This window comes from Nyctibius grandis, chromosome 10 (assembly GCF_013368605.1).
Source record: "Nyctibius grandis isolate bNycGra1 chromosome 10, bNycGra1.pri, whole genome shotgun sequence".
In the NCBI taxonomy this organism is placed as follows: Eukaryota; Metazoa; Chordata; class Aves; order Nyctibiiformes; family Nyctibiidae; genus Nyctibius; species Nyctibius grandis.
This window is the reverse complement of record NC_090667.1, coordinates 27,144,273-27,160,822: the sequence shown is the minus strand read 5'-3', so window position 1 is coordinate 27,160,822 and position 16,550 is coordinate 27,144,273. Positions and strand designations below refer to the sequence as shown.

Here is a 16,550-nt window from a genome sequence, read left to right as displayed (position 1 = left end):
CCATTTTGGATCCCAAGGCAGCCGGCGGTCCTTGGGTTGCAATTTGCTGCTCAGTGGATGAGCATGTTGCCAAAGGCATTAGTGACTTACCCTGCCGAGGCAGCTTAGCATCCTTCCCGTTCCCAATTTAAAAGGGAGGTCAGCATCCCACCTGTGGCTGAGGGAGGGGGCGTTCAGATCCTCCTCTGCTTTCTGCTTCAGAGATGTGGGCAGAGGTCGGGGCCTCGAGTGCCAGGCTGCCTCCCTCGCTCAGCCCTTGGCCGCTCGTAGAGAAATGTATTTGCTGTTAGTGGGAAAAGGATGCTACAGGTCAGCCCGTGACCGTGGCACGGAGTGTGTCGTAGGAAGCCGTGTGTGGTTCATGGTGCCACTCTGTCCAGTTTAATGTTGCCTTGTTTTCTGGAGCAGTGATTTTCTGATAAGAAACCGAGGGCTTCCATTCAATGAGTCACTTTGGGGGCCGTGTGTTTCTTTCAGCTAGAGCACAATGGGGTGCCACTGCCACGAGTTGTGAGTACGGCTGCACTGATAGGTTAATTATTATTTGATGGGGGCTTATGAATTTTTCAGTATTTTCTCTCATTGTGCATCACAAAGCGAAACCACCTTTTATGAGACAAAGATCTCTCCTAAAGCCCTACATCAAAGCTGAAAAATTGTCACCCATATTGTGATCTTGTTCGGCCTCCCCATGCGGCATGTTTGCTTTGAAATACTTAATCAACCGTTTGCTGAGCTACACAGCTCCCAGTGTGTCAAGGGATGAGCGCCTTGAAACTTTCTCTTTGAGGCTTTTGGCACCTATAACCATACATGACACGGGTATTTGGCTGCATTAATTATTTTGGGAGGACTTAAGCCAGGCTTAGGAAGGACAGGAGTGGGTCATGGCTTTTATCCTTGTCCTCCACCCAGGGAAAATCATTCACAAAGTGGGATTTTCAGACCCCTAAGCTGTACAGTGGTGTGCTGGACACAGGGACGGAGAAAATTCAAGTTGGAGACCACTGAGAGTGCCCCCAGCCAAGGCAGTCCCTGCTCTGTGCCTGCCTTCAGCTGCGCAGGAGGGATCGCCCGTCCCTGGGTGCCAATGCTGCCGCAGGGCAAAACCAACACAGGCACTGGCTGCGGATTTGATGGAGCCCTGGACTAAAAGCTCTCATTTCCAGAAGGTGAAGGACCAGGTTTGTTTCCATTCCCAAAGCAGTGCCAAGCTGGTTGCTGCAGCTCAGCGTTTGCATTGCCGGGGCATTTAAAATGTGGTTTTCCAGAACTCTGTTGCAAACGACTTCTCTGCAGGAGCGTGCGGCACGGGAAGGCAGCTGGATTCACCACCATGTCGTAACCTTTCTCAAAGAGAGGGGAGATACTTCAGACAGACTCTAGTTATGCTTCAGGAAGGGGGATGTTGTGACACTTGCTGGGAAGCAGGGATCAGCATGAGCAGTGACTGGCAGGGAGGGATTAAACTGTTAAATGGTCCCAGCGGTTTCCGGCTGGGGCTGACGGCATTTATACCAACACTACCTGTCACGTCCACGGTGTAAATGCCAGGCTGATCTTAGAAAGTTGTACCTGTGTGTTGCATCCTCTCATTACAAATCCTTGCAGTTTACAATGTTATTTCCAACAGTGCTGAGCTCAGAGCGTGGATATAAATCCCGTGTCATGTTTAACTTGCCCGTGTCCCCATCAATACACGTTTGGTGGCACGGCTGGATCCCCTCTCCTCTTACCCATGGGCTGAGTGCTGCGTACAGCGTGTCACTTGTGCATCGTCCCCAGGCTGGGCGGCCTAGCCCCGGCTGCAGCCCTCTCACTGTGGCCGATGGCCCAAGGGCTGTACCCTGCTCGGTCCCCAGGCAGGAGGGTTGATTTGAGGTGTTAAACTGTGCAAAATGGCTTTGAGCGTCGTGAAGAAGGGAAGAGGAGGGCAGCCTGCGCCACTCTGGCATTGTCATGGTTTGGCTTCAAGCTGTCATAAACTGAAGGTGGAGCTTTAAATATACAACACATTAACTCCAAAAACACAGGAGTTTGAAGTCTCTGTTAACACCGTTAATGTCCCTGAACTGCCTCCGGCGTTCTCTGGGGTCAGTGGAGGTGAGCCTGGGCTCCTGGCGTTAAAAACAACAAGGCTCAAGTTGGGTGATACGCGGGAGGTCTCTGACACACCAACCAAACAGCTTAGGCGTGGATTTGGTAGGTGCCTATGTGTCTTATTGCAGATCTCATGACTTAATTCGGTTTGGTTTTTTGCCTCTGCCTTTCAAAGGTGTAGTGAGATTATATTCCATCCCTCTGGGTTAACATCAGGAAAAGTCTCACAGTGAATTTGTTCCAGGGTTGTGGAAGCAAAAGGTTTCTTCTGGAGACCAGTGACTGGTTCTTACTGGGATTAATACTGTCAAAATTGCATGCTGAACATTTTTAACCTCTTTCTTTCATTTGCCTAGTGCCCATTGAAAATTATCCTTTATTAGCAGCCTGTATGTAAAAAACCTGTCTTCTGCAAGATCTTTTTCTTGCAATTGAGTGGTCACCAGGGGTTAAAGGAGGCACATGCCCTGCAGTGCCTTCAGCGACGGGCTGGCTGCGGTGCTGTGAAATTTTGGGTTCCACTCAGAATCTGATCTACATAATTTTATTTTATTTTTATTGTTTTGCTTTAGCAACTGTTACACCACTGTAGATAACCTCTGCAGGGCAAGCAGAGAGAACTAATGTCATCTGCGGGTAGACATATGAAAACATCTAATTTACCAGCAGGCAGTTGGGTAATGATCAGTTGAGAATTGCAAATTATGTACGTCATATATTTGTGGCATGCTGCTGAAGAAAAGCCCAGTGCATATGACAAATCGTATATATACTGAAATTTATAATGCTTTTCATATTTAATTGACTGGGGCAACCTTATGATTTATATCTTTGCTTTATTCATAGCACACCCATAACATAGTCATAATGCAGAACGAAACTGATTCGATTTCTCCTTGACTTTGTAAATCATTTATATATGTGGCTGTCAAGTATTTGAATATAAAGTGGGCATACATACGGCAGAAAATAAATCGCTGATTCTCTAGTTAAGAAATTGAGTTTTAATGATATTAGGATCTGTGTTTCCTTACTTGGATGCTTGGTCTTGCTTAGATAGCATGCCTTATATTTGCCCCTTGCCTTATTTCACAAGCAAAGTGTATTTTATGGGCACCAGCATTACTCTCTTAATGGCCCTGGATAGTGTGATGACTGTGTAAAAGGTCCTCGACTTGCTTTGATGGTAGCAGGAGACTTTACCAGGCTGAGGTGCAGTAAGTGACTGAGCTGTTGGGCTGCTACTCTTAGTCCCAAGAGGTGTGCTTGGATGTGCCAGGAGGACACGCGGGGACACGGCAGGCAGGGGCTGCCTCGTTAGTACCGTTCTGTAGATAACAAGAAGAAAGTGTTATGTTGTCTACAACAGACTGTGATTGCTTTCCCAAAGATCAGTTTTGCCATGGAGCTATCATTCAGGGTCATTGAAAACACAGCCTGGAAAGCTTTTTTTATTTCCTTGAAATACCGGATTACCTGGTGTGGCATCACTAATTAACCTTGGGAAGCACAGCCCTGAAAAGCAATACCTTACCCACTCGACCACAGCCAAGGAGGCTGCCTAGGGTGCTTGTTGCCTCCTAAGAAAAATAATCTTCTGCAGTCAGATCTTTCCTTGACATGGTTTTTGACACCTGTAGCATCACTGGAAAAGATCTGCAAAATCAAGATAGTGCAGAAAGTGTGAGGCAGGTTGCTGGCTCATTATCACACTGCAAAAACAGCTCTTCTCCACAGCAGCACCCTTGATTTCTATATTTAGTGTGAGAGTTATTTTGGGTAGTGTGTGATTAACCTCAATTACTGTAGCTCAGATGGAATTCAAATAATGCCCCCTCTTTCAGACTTGCGAAGAAATGGGAGTCTGGGACTGTACATTTCCTACCTTTAACGAGGCAGCTCTGAGAGATGCTTGCACATTGGTGGAGGTCAGTTGTGTGGTGCATTCATTCATGGAGAAATCAATGGGGGCAGCTGATCCCAAAAGGTGCTGGTGGGCCATGGCTCTGTGTTGGTTTTGGAATCAGGAATATAAAGGTGAACGCAAGCAGGTTATGTGGTGCAGCTGGCGTGAATGACACCCGGGTGGCCACAGCAGAGATTACTGAAGCTTCAGTGGATCTGTATCATGGTCAGGACACTTTGTAGTTTTCCTGCTTGATTAAATCTGTAACGGAGGCTTTCACAAACTAATCAAAAATATACTTTCCCTCAATCTCTGCCGTGATGAACGTTGGCTCTCTGGAAAATCGTCAGTGGTGAAGCAATACGCAAATACACACCGCACACGTGCAGATCTACACAAGCGTGTGCAAGAGAGGGGAGGTGCAGGATGTGCAGGCAGACGGCTGAGAAGATGCCATGGCAAGCGGCATGTTTGGGGGGAAAGTGGCGTATTTTAGCCCATTTGGGGAGTGCTAACGGACAAGCTTGTTGTTCGTCAGGCTGAGAATTGAAACTTTTGTCATCGCTGTAGCTCTCCAGACTGCACTGCACCAGCTGAGCCCTTCTTCTGCCAAGCAGATTGTCTCCAGAGGAGGATAAAACCCAGGGAGGTGGTTAGCGCAACCTCAAGCCAGTGTACAAAACTCATTTATGTGTAGCAGTTGGTGGGAGGGCTAACGTACGGCGGCTTGTGGCAATTGGGTTTGCTGGTAGCCAGAAGAGGCTGATACTTTGCAAAGGAAGACAGCGTTTCGGTGGAGGAGCCAGCCCTCCCATCTGAAGTCATGTTTGCATGAAGAGGTGAACCAAAATCGTGAGGTTTTGTAGCAGGCTGAGCTTGGGTTTGTGCCTTGTGGGTGGAGCGGTGCCGTGGCTACCCCGCTGCCGCATGCTTCTAGCCTTGTGCCATGGCCAAAATGACCCCAAAGGAATCTGAAGAGTGGTTAGAGTCTGGAAAGCAGCTATAAAATTGCCACCTCCTTACAGCAGCTATCGATGACTTTGGGGGCTAGTTTGATTTTGTGCTTTTTTGTTGTTTTGTAATTTATGTCAGTGTATTCCCACTAAAATAACAGATCTGCCCCGAGTCTTACCAATGGGAAACTGCTCGCAGCAGTCATTGTGTCTCTTCCACATGCGCTGTAATTGTTTGCTTAACTGGTAGAAGCAACATTTTATCCTCAGAAGACATTTCGGGGCCAGGCAGACACTGAACCACAGGGCTGTGGGCAGTGTTTTGCAAAAAACAAACAAACAAACAAAAAAAAACATAAAAAGAGGTATCTGCTGAAGGCTGCAGGAAAACCGATTGCACGAATCAGGTGGTAGCACAGGGATGCAGCAATATGACGGGAAAGGGAAAGAAAATAAGCAAATGCTGTTGCTGTGCACTTCTGCTGAGCCGCCTTCTGTGTTTGTCTGGGTGGCAGGCAGGGGCAGGGGGTGTTTGGCTTGGTGATCTGGAGCTGCCGTGTGTCCTGTCCCATCACAGCGGGGCTATGGCTTCCCAAGCACCAGCAAAGTGACAGCCTTCTGGAGGGCACCCCGTTTTCTGGGGTTCAGATAGTCACCGTCAAGGCTTGCTGCCAGACTGGCTCACAGGGCAACATGGGTGTAAGACCTGGGGGTGAGGACGCTCAGCCCCGGGAGGCAGCTGGTCAAAAAAGGGTCTGCACAGTCCCCTGGTCATGTCCATCTTGGGACCTGGTGAGCATTCTGTGCATCCTTTGTGAGGGGCTCTGTCCCAAAGCCTGTCACTGCTCCCTCTGTGCTGTACTTCATTGCTAATGTAATACAGATGGTCAGCCTGAAGAACTGAGCTGCTTGTGAAGGTGCTGCATCGGTTAATTTTTCACCTTGATTTGCTTTTTGTTTTTATGCAGCTGGACAACCCAGATGAGCAAGCAGCACAGATCAGACGTGAGTTAGATGGACGTCTTCAAATGGCAGAGCAAATTGCCAAGGTAAAAAAAAAAAGTCTTCTGTATTAACGAGCTCTTCATATAGAAGCATGTAAGTAGTTTGATGCAGCCCCAGATCTTGTCCTTCCCTCACAGGTTTCTTCTCCCAGTAATCACCAGTTAAAAATGAGCAGATTTTTAACTACAAACAAAACAACAAGTACAGATGAAGCTGTTGTGATGTGCGTTTCTTGGAATGTCCTGATGAGCTGGGACAGCTTATATTCCTGCAAAATCCCTTACAAATCCTCAGCGGTGGGGAAGAAATTGTCCTGAAGTGCTCCAGTTAGATCTGCAAGTTCACGTCCGAGCCCTCTTTGTCAAACTCACATGCTAGGCCATGAAGTGGGTGATGGCGTGTAAAAAGGAGCCAGGAGTTGCCCTAACAGGGTTTGTGCCATTCGCCAGGCTGCTGGGAGCCACAGTTCCCTGCCCACAGGTGGCTGCTGCCTCAGTGAAGGTACTTCAGATGCGCTATCCCAAGCATGTTCATGCTTTGCATGACAGCAGTCAGGCTAGTGTTGCACTGAGTGGACATCGCTGCTGTCCGGAGCAGCAGACACGGGACCTCAAAACAGTTTTCATAACTAAGCACTCAGCTAAACTCCCCAGAGACCCTTCTGTAAGGAGACATCTCCCTAGGAGCAAATCACACCCTCACACAGTGCAGATTTACGTGGCCTCTGATGGACCATAGATAGGGAGAAACCCTGACATCAGTACGGCTGAGATTTTATCCTTGCCTCTAATCAGATGCTCTGAGTCACAGATAAAGCCCTAATGGGGCTGAAGTCATTGGGATTGATCTATCAGGCTGATCTTGATAATGAAGAAACCATTACTAGAAGGGAAAGAAAAAGGTCTAATCAGAGAGACGTAGCTCGGTCTAGGGACCTGCCTTTCAGCAGCAGTCCTCCTGGCCCTGAGCTGTGCCAGGTGGTGGGAAGGTAATATCAGAGCTGAGATCCCTGGGTGCGAAAAGCAGAGTGCGTTCATGTATGGTCAGGCGTTAGCAAGGATGCCCGTAACACCTGCACAGTTACTCCTCACTAACGCTTCTGTTAAACAGCTGTTGCTGTTGGTCTTTGGGGAGGTAGGATCTGATTTTCCCCACTTCGCTGGTAAAAGTAGTAACGTGGCCAAGGACTACGTGGCCAAGCGATGGCGCAGCAAAGCAGTAAACTCACTGCAGCTCCTTTGTTCGGCATTTGGCCCTTTGCCATTTTATTGTCAAGAAAACCTATGGTCTTTTTTATTTTTATTTATGAGCCCCTGTGCGGAGCGCTGCCTGCTGCGGTTCTGAGATGGGTAGCCAGGCACTGGGTGCCAGAATGAGAATGCCTGGTTTTGTTGTTTCATTTTCTCTTTATGGCATGTGGGACAACACTATACATGGTTCAGTAGCAGCTAGCAGAGGCTGCAGCTTCATGAATTATTTTTTGCAAACGAGAATTTGCCATTTCCATTCCTCCCCCAAGGATGCTGAAAACAAACCGTGCCACTGCTGGCCCTGCGAGAGACAGTCAGGGGAGAGTCCTCAATGCAACCTGACATTTCCCTGTGCGGAATTCAACCTTCCAAACACAGATGTGCAGCGTGGAGGGTGGTTTAGAGTAAAAGTGACTTACCTGTGATCCAGTTGGCAGGTATTGATATTTAATCTCCTTCACATAACTGCTGCAGGCCTTCTCTCCAGAATGTCAGATCCCACCAGCACCTGCCTATGAGAAACCTTGTTCTTTCAGACCCATGAATACCATCTTCTGGAGGCATCCAAATAACCTTTTGAATCGTTCTCTGTATCCTCCTTTCTGGGCAAGGCTGCTTTCCCTCTAGCATAGGGCAGGTTCACAATTCAGCTCAATGAAAGGATAGCATTTCCAATTTTATCTCCAGTTTGCAGCTTTTAAGGCAGATTTGCTGCACAGGGAGACTTACTGTGCTTGTGAAACCAGCCTCGAGGTGCCCGTCTTGGAGATTCCATGCTAAAGGCAAATTAATGCCTCATTAATAAATTTAAAAAATCACACTACGACATTTATACTTCAGAGACAATGAAGGCTGTGGAGTCTAACAGGACCTGGGATCACAGTGCTGCAGGACTGGTGGCTCTGAAAGCCCTCATGTGACCCCGAACAAGTCACCATGCATGCCAGCTTTCCTCAGTGACCAGGTCCTGCCTCTGGATACCAGGGCACAGCTCTGGGTCTTTTTACCTCCTCGTGTGCCCAGGAGAGTGCAGCTCAGCACAACGCCAGTGCAGCATTAGGCAGAGTCCCCCAGAGCCTGACTCTATCAAAGCACATAAGCCCAGCCTTGGAGCCAACCAGCTTGAGGATCACACTCAAAGTCAAGCAAATGTTTCAAAGCTGAATCTGGACAGGCTTTTCACTCTGTGTGTTGTACTTTTCCAGCAGCTAAATGAGAGCAGCATTACAGCTGAGAGCTTAGTGATGCCAAGGCAGAGGTATATTTTTATCTGCAGTAGCAACTGCTCTGTTGTCCTGTGGTGCCTTTCCCCCCACCCGGTCACCTGGCCTCAAGAGCAAGGATGAGCACGTGTAGGGGCAACTAAATGAGACCTTGTGATGACACCAGAGCAAGATGTCCATCTGGAGCTGGACCCACCCTGCTCCAGCTTGCTGGACTGGCCATTCCTCACAGTCTCTTAACTGTCCCCATCTGTGGTCCTCTCCCTACTCCAAATACATCTGGAGGTGACTAACACCTGTTCTTGCTGCTGTCTGCATCTCTTGATTGTATCTTCCTCCAGACTTCCCCCAGCTCCATCTCCAATCTGATGGGTAACTTGGGACCGCACCTGCACCTCTGCATTTCCATCATCAGACCCAGTCCCGGTTAAATTGTTATGTGTCACTTCAAACTACCTGGTTTTAGCCTTGGTATGAGAAGTTGCTGGTGGCACACAGTGAAATGTCTCAGTCCTTGCTGCACTTCTGAAGAGGTTTGTGGGGGCAGTGCCAAAATTGCAGTCCCTGGAGAGATGGATAGCAGCAGGGTGAAAGAGCAATAATGTTTGAACATCATTGCTTCAGCAGTAGTTCTCAAAATCTACAAAACAGTTGTGTTTTTTTTCCTGGGAATGGCTTGCAACTTATATAATGCATAGACAATAAACCAGACTGATTAGGTAGTTTATCTTATGCCGGGTCTGATTTACATGAGGGAATTGCTTCCCAAGATTGAGACTGGAAACAGAAGACTATATTTTAACTGCTTGGTGCGAGTGCTGCTGTGAGCTGTGCTTGTAACGGGTAAGCTGTTGAGGACTGATGCAAAAACTAGTGCAGTGGAGTGCTTTTTCAGCAGCCTGATGACAGTCTTCTAGAAGAAACATGACCTTGTTTTCTTTTCTAACATACAATTTACAAACTGCTTTTTACAATATTATGAATTGCCACTAAGATACTTTGCACGTCTGCCTCAAGTTCCCTGTCTGCAGGTGCTGCCTTGCATGGTCTCTCATAACCCACTGAGAGATGTTCAAATCCTGAGCAGATTCGGGGCGTGGGCAGAGTTGTTGGAAGGTGTAGGGCTCAGGCCAGCGATCCTAATGGAGCTAGAGCATGGGCAGCAGTTCAAAGCTGGGAACACCTGTTGGGGAACATCATGTTTTGCTCTCACCTTTGGTTTTAATGTTTAAACATCCTGTGTACAACAAGCAACACTGGAGGGTCTCACGGTGAAAGGTTGTCTTGTTGGAGGCAGACACGGGCCCTGGCAAGTAGTGGAAAGGGTGTTTTACCCCTTCTTCCAGCTGGGACCACACATTCCTGCCCACACATTGCTGATTTTCCCTCCTTGGGCTCCTTTCACACCTAGAAAACTAATGGAGCAACTGCTTAGAAGTATATTAAGAAGAGCTGGCACATTTGGGAGACTGGAAAACAAGTCCCTAACTGTCAGCATCCTTTGAATAGTTAGGAAACTGCTGTCAGTCACAAAGTTCAGCTGAGATCTGGCCTGGAGTGTTTGTGATTGTGAATACATATATATGAAGAAGGCCATTTGCAGATAGAAAAGTCGATGAAACGCAAGTGCGTGCAAGTAAAGTTGGATAAGTACCAAGTAGTAATTCTATGGGAAGCTAACAATAACGTTTCTACATTACCCAGGGGGAAGCTGTAATTTTTCATCTGGTTTGTGGGAGTTCCCTGCACGCAAACCTCTCTGCAGATGCTCCTGGGGGATGCTCCCAGTGCAACAAGTGGTTTTGCTTGTCACAGCCATTCATTCTGTTGTTTTTGTTTCCAAGGAGCGCAAGTTTCCGAAGTTTGTGTCCAAAGAAATGGAAAACATGTACATTGAGGAGCTGAAGTCGTCTGTCAATCTCCTGATGGCAAACTTGGAGAGCATGCCTGTGTCTAAAGGAGGCTCCGAGTTCAAGCTGCAGAAGCTGAAACGCAGTCACAACACCTCAATAATTGACATGGGAGAAGAGAACGAGAATCAGCTTTCCAAGTCAGACGTTGTGTTGTCGTTCTCCCTGGAGGTAAGCTGCACACACGTGACAGTGTGCGGAGTTCCTGGGAGTAAAAATCACAGCAGCCGACTGCTGCTCAGTTAAGTTAGGTGGAGAGAGGTCAGTGGAAATCACTTTCTGATCTCCATGAGGAACAGATCCTCTATGAGTTACCGGAAGCTTTGCCTGTGGTCAGACGCTGTGTCCATTCTGGTCTCACCATCTTGTTGGAAGAAGCTGTGTGAGATAAACCGTCTGGCATTTCCTGCTGATGTATATCAGATGGCTCAGAAATCTGCATCATTAACTGACCTCTTTATGCGGCTTGTTACTGAGTGTACCCCAGTAACCCTGAGCCTGTATTGTCCCTGAAACCAGTACAATAATGCAACACCATAGACGTCAGCGTGTTTAATTATTGCCAGTTAGAGGTGTCACTGTATTTCCCTGCAAGCCTTGCTTCCTTTTTGGAGAATTGTTAAAAATTCCTTGGGTTTGAATGCCCCCAACAGACTGGCTTGCAGTTTGTGTGGAAATAGTGTGCTTTGCTGGCTTGCTCTTTGCTTTGTGTTGAGCACTGACTTTCTGCTCAGCATCTGTCGAGCAGTTTGTCTGTACAGCCCAGGGGAAGGCAGGGTGCTGCAGGGACACGCCATTGCCTCTGACACAGGCTCTCGCAGTCCTGGAAGCAGTGTTGCTGCAGTAGCTGTTTTCAGCCAACTTAATTGTTCTGTGCAAACATATTTGCGGTCTAGGTAAGACATTTACTCTGAGGAGTCACCAGCACACCCATACAGAATTGTTGTTTTCTGTCAGTGAGTGGGTTTATGTTACATTGTAAAAACAACTACCAGGATAAGGTCAAAAATGTAGGATGCAGAAAAATCAGAAAATTCTATTTTTGTGTAGTTTCCTGTTTATTTCTCTTCCTAAGGAGTCTCTTGTTATATATATCATGCCAACGCAAAACTTAATGACGCTGGTTGTCCTGTCTCAGAGTTTAACTCATTAGATGCCTGAAACCATCTTTATAATATTCATTTCAGTCTTATTTAAAAATAGGGCTATGAACCCAGAGACGGTGCCTTCAACAGCGGCATCAAATAAAGCCTGACTTCTAAGAGTTCCCATACAGAGGAGCAGGGAACTATCACAAAGGAGTAGACCTCTCTGTTGCAAAAGCCTGTGCAGTGTGTATAGCTGTGCATAAAGGGACTCGCCCTTACCACGGGATGTCTCAAACGCTTTGCTCCAGCTGAACCCCATCCAGTGGGAAGCAGAAGCTCAGTGAAGCACTGACTGCGGGAGCTGGCAGGTCTGTGCACTCCTCTGTGCACAGAACTCTTGCTGCAAGAGAGCTTTTACCGAAAATGTGTGCTCATCAGAGAGTCTGCGGAGCTCTGTGTGCCAGGCAGGGGATCCTCAGTGCCAGGACAGATCAGAAGACCTGAGGAGAGACATTTTAAACCCCTGTGTATATACTGCATAGATAGCTGTAATAAAACCCGAACAGAAACTCCCACAGCGTTTCTTGTAGAAATGTTTAAGGTACGTGGTTAACAGGATTGATCACCTTTAAAATAAAGGAGAAGGTAATTACCTGCAAGAAACTTAGATGATGATTTCTTAATAAGAAAGATTTCTTATAAGAAAGATGGAGAAATATTTTTTACCAGGGGCTGTAGTGACAGGACAAGGGGCAATGGTTTTAAACTGAAAGGATAAATTTAGATTGCATATAAGGAAGAAAATGTTTACAATGAGTGTGGTGAGACACTGGAACATGTTGCCCAGAGCAGCTGTGGATGCCCCCTCCCTGGCAGTGTTCAAGGCCAGGTTGGATGGGGCTCTGAGCAACATGATCTAGTGAAAGATGTCCCTGCCCGTGGCAGCAGGGTTGGACTAGATGATCTTCAAACGTCAAACCCAAACCATTCTATGATTAATCTTGAAAACAGGCTTTTGGCACAAGCTGAGTAACTGTGTGGTTTTTTTCTGGATTTCACATATTAAGGCACTTCTAGGTGGGGCAGGACCATGTCTATGAGGCCACCTCCTGAAGCTTGGTACAGCCCTGGGCACCCAAGAGTTTCAACAAGCCCATGTGCAGTCAGAGGGAGACCTCCCGGTCTCCATACAGACCTTGCTGGCTGCTGTGGTCCCTGCTCAGCCTGGGCAGCACCACTGTCCCTGCCCACCTGCCACCATGAACATCCAGCAGCGCATGGAGGACCCCAGCGCTGGATGATGCCACGGGTTCAGCAGCCAGAGCGAGGTCTGAAGGATGCTGCTCCTCTTACACTCCTCTTTCTTTGCCCAACAGGTTGTCATCATGGAGGTGCAGGGTCTGAAGTCGCTGGCCCCCAACCGCATTGTGTACTGCACCATGGAAGTCGAAGGTGGGGAGAAACTGCAGACTGACCAGGCTGAAGCCTCAAAGCCAACGTAAGTCTTGCTTTGCCTTTTGCTCTCTCCACCATGCTCTCCTCTGTCCTGTCTCTGCGCTGCTGACCCTCTGCAGATAGCTCTGACTCCTATATGGTGAGGCCAGAAGGGACTCTGAGAAGCCAAGGAGAAGCACGGCCTTCCGTCTATGCAGAGTGTCATCCTGTGACTAAGAATGGCACGTAAGTCCTGACTAGGAAAAAAGTGTTAATGACAGGCTTATGTCTCTTGTAGCCGTAGAGACATAAATTTGTGTGTAAGTACTTTGCTAAATAGGGATGGAGTTAAGCATGTGCTTAGATAAATACTTGCCTGAGTGTCCATCTGAACTGGTACCATCAGGTGTAGGTACATAATCTTGTCCTCACTGTTAAGGTTTAAGCGGTCCTACAAGAAAGGGACACAGCCGGCAGGGACACACTCTGGCAGCCACAGCCAGAGGCAGGAGAAAGGAGCTGGGGAAAGCTTCAAGTCACTCAGTTAAAGCTTTATCTGAGGCCACTCTGCCCTGGTCCAGTTCAAGGGCAGAGTCTTGTTCTGTCCTCTTTGACGTGGTCCCCAAATCCCTGGCCTTGGCCCCATACTTGGCTTTTTTGTCTTCCCCAGACGTTGTTATAAGCCTGCTAGTAGTGATTGATCTTTGTTAATTTGGAAGGAGAAAATGATGAATGGTTTATTTCCTTTCCAATTTGTGGGATTAGTTAGCTTGAAACTCTATCTGTATGGATTTGAGACAGTTTTCCCCTGGTTCACTGCGGAGATTTCACACTTAAATGAAATTCTCAATGCGCATCCTCACAGTGGAGAATTGCCAAGGTGATATGAAGCCACCTCCGGCGATGGGGAGCAGTGCAGGAGGGGCTGCTGTTGGGATATTCCCTCTCTGTCCCCATATCCCATTCCCTCTGAGTCACCGGCCCCCAGTGGCGTTTCACCAGGAGCTTCCCAAGCTCGAGGAAGGAAAGCCAAAAGCACCCGACTGCGTTACATGCGAGTGCACAAGCACTGCAGGCAACTGGTTCAAGACCAGCTGATGCAGGGAGGAGGAGAGGCCAGCAGAGCCGAAGGCAGGGCTGCCTTCCCTCCGTGGCTGTCCTTCCGTGGAGGCGCAGAAACTGCTGATGCCTTGTGCCCTGCGCTGTACTGGAGGAGCAGGGATCTGCAGTAAGCGATTTAAAAACAATATTCCCAATCAGGGAGAGTGCTGCAGCCTGGCTTACTTTTCAAAACGCTTCGAAATCTGCTTCAGAGAAGGAAGTAGGAGAGCTGTGCTTGGAAGAAAATTTCCATAAGAACCTGCAGTTGTCAGACCTATTTTAGGTAATTTTATTGCTTCAGTGGAAAAAGTTGGGCTCTATTTAGGGGAAGTTACTACTACTCTTATTGAAAAGCACACTTCTGCTGTGTGACATGTGCTTGTTTAGCTTGGTCTGTTCATCCCACTTCTGCTCAGAGGGTCTGTCCTTCCCTACACAAGCCTTCTTGCTGTCAGCCATAGGACCATTTATACAAGTGTTGTTTTGAAAATAAGGGCTGCAGGAGTGAGCTCTTTAATTGAGTGGGTCTTTTTATCATAATGAAATGTACAGTGTCTGGGCATGAAGCCATCAGCCCTCAGGAAAATTCAGCCAACGCTGAATGCTGCAGCTTGATACGAGTTATGCAAGTCCATCACACTCATCCTCTCTCTGCACTGGCTTTCTGTAGAGGTGCGAGTCAGGCTTGAAGTCTTCTGGGTTGCTCCAGCACTTGGGCTACTAGCTATGGAAATGCCTTAGGAGAGGAGTAGGTTTTACAGTTGCATTCCTTGAGGGTCCTGGGACTTTTTACTTCCAAAACCAATGACCACCCAAGCTGCGGCTCTAGAATAACCTTCCACAGAAAAGAGAGACCATTACAGAAAGCTTGTCCTTTTTTCCTCTCTGCATTAGAAGTGCTGCTTTCACCTTGCTTCCCCTCCCAGACACAACAGCCCAGACAGGAAAAACCAAAGCCCTGTGAAAGCAATTTAGTGCGCTTACATTCTCCTCTTCAGAAGAGAAGGAAAGAGAGAATGAACCAGATGTGACTTGTTTGTTGTGTTGCTTAGTACAAGACCTGAAGGCCCTCAGGTACTCTGGTGATGAGGGCAGTGACAGAAACAGCTCAGAGAAGTCCTTGGAGCATTTTTGAGCTATGCTGCCTTGCAGACAAAAGACCCGTGGTCAGCCAAAAGAGCCTTCTGGAGTGTCTCGTTAGATGCTGATGTCACTCTCACTGAGGTCATTCACGCCTTGCTTGCCTGTGTACTTTTTATCATAAGCCAAACACTCATTGATAAAGGAACCAGATCAGCAAAAGCATGCTGGACTGCTCTCCAGGGCAGCTTGCTCCTCAGGTGTCCCAGGTTTTGTGTGCTTTGGCAGGGGACGCTGCCTGGCCTGGGGGTGAGGAGCACGCGGGGATTTTGAGCCTCAGCAATATGAAGGCATAAATACTGAAGCAGGCTACCCCTGTACATCCCAAAACTTTTATATCTCAGAGGCTCAAAAAATAGAAATGCAGGTTAAGTGCCTGTACTCAGAAGATGGGGTGAATACAGTTCTGGAAACAGGCAGTATTTTCTCGGATTAAACTGTAATTCTTCAAATTGCCTGGAATACAGTTTTGCCATCATCTGGAGGCTCTACAGGCTACAAAAAACTAAATTTCTCATACACATAGAGGAAAAAAAAACATTTGAACGGTAAGATTCACTGGAAGACTTCCATTTTTTACCACAGCCCTGTGTCCTGGGGAGGTAGAGAGTGTCCTAGGGCTACACGACCTTGTAGGACATCTTTCTACCTAAGATTGTCTCATGGAGTTGTTCTCTGGATTCTCACGTGTCCTTGCAACGCCAGCCCTCAGCTAAAACCCCAGGTCACAGCACACCGGTGGCAGTGGCTGCTCTTTAGCTCAGTGCCGTGCCAGGGGTGCTGACCTGGACTCTGCACCTCTAATGCAAAAAAAGGCAATTTCCCAGCCAGGGAAGGATTTCCAAAAGCAGTGGTCTAGGTCTGTGAGAGATTCCCCTTTTGTCTGCCCTGGTGCAAAACCAGCAGGTTTTGAGAATAAGATGTTTGAAAGCATCAGTGACTTTGGAGCTCGAATCCTGTTTGTAGCTCTTGCAAGAAGCAGGGCAGCAGCAGGATTAGCGGCGATGCGTACCAGGCGAGCAGATGAGTCGTGTGCGAGGAGTGTGGCTCTCGGGACAGCAGTAAATACTGGTCTTCTATTTCTTCTCAGGCTCTGTGTTGGACTCCTGACATTTTAAGCCCAGTCCCTTCATATGAGGATTATCTGCCTCAGCGCGGGTACAGAGGATGGCACAGTACTAGAGAAGGCCAGACCTGAAATAGGAAGGGTTATTTCAGATCAGGCTTGCAGTGTATTATTAGTAGTGCTTTTAATAAATTGTGTAAGAAAAAGCCTTTGTATTATGCCCTAACCCGCAGATGCCTCTACAACATATCCCAAATCCCAGGGCGAGCAGGATTTTACTGCTTTTCATGCTGGAATTATGTTCTTGCAAATCTTTGAGGGTTTTATACCCCCCTCCTCTTCCCTGCACGTTGTCCTGATGCCTGCCCTCTGCA

The 16,550-nt window shown here is 47.7% G+C and overlaps 1 protein-coding gene across 1 annotated transcript in view; it reads left to right on the top strand.

Annotated features, from left to right (window-relative positions):
- Positions 1–16,550, top strand: part of CADPS (calcium dependent secretion activator) — a 214,160-nt gene that overhangs the window by 71,169 nt on the left and 126,441 nt on the right. Inside the window, 3 exon segments of the mRNA XM_068408648.1 lie at positions 5,928–6,008; positions 10,282–10,518; positions 12,812–12,933. Of these exon segments, the coding sequence (XP_068264749.1) occupies positions 5,928–6,008; positions 10,282–10,518; positions 12,812–12,933 (440 nt within the window).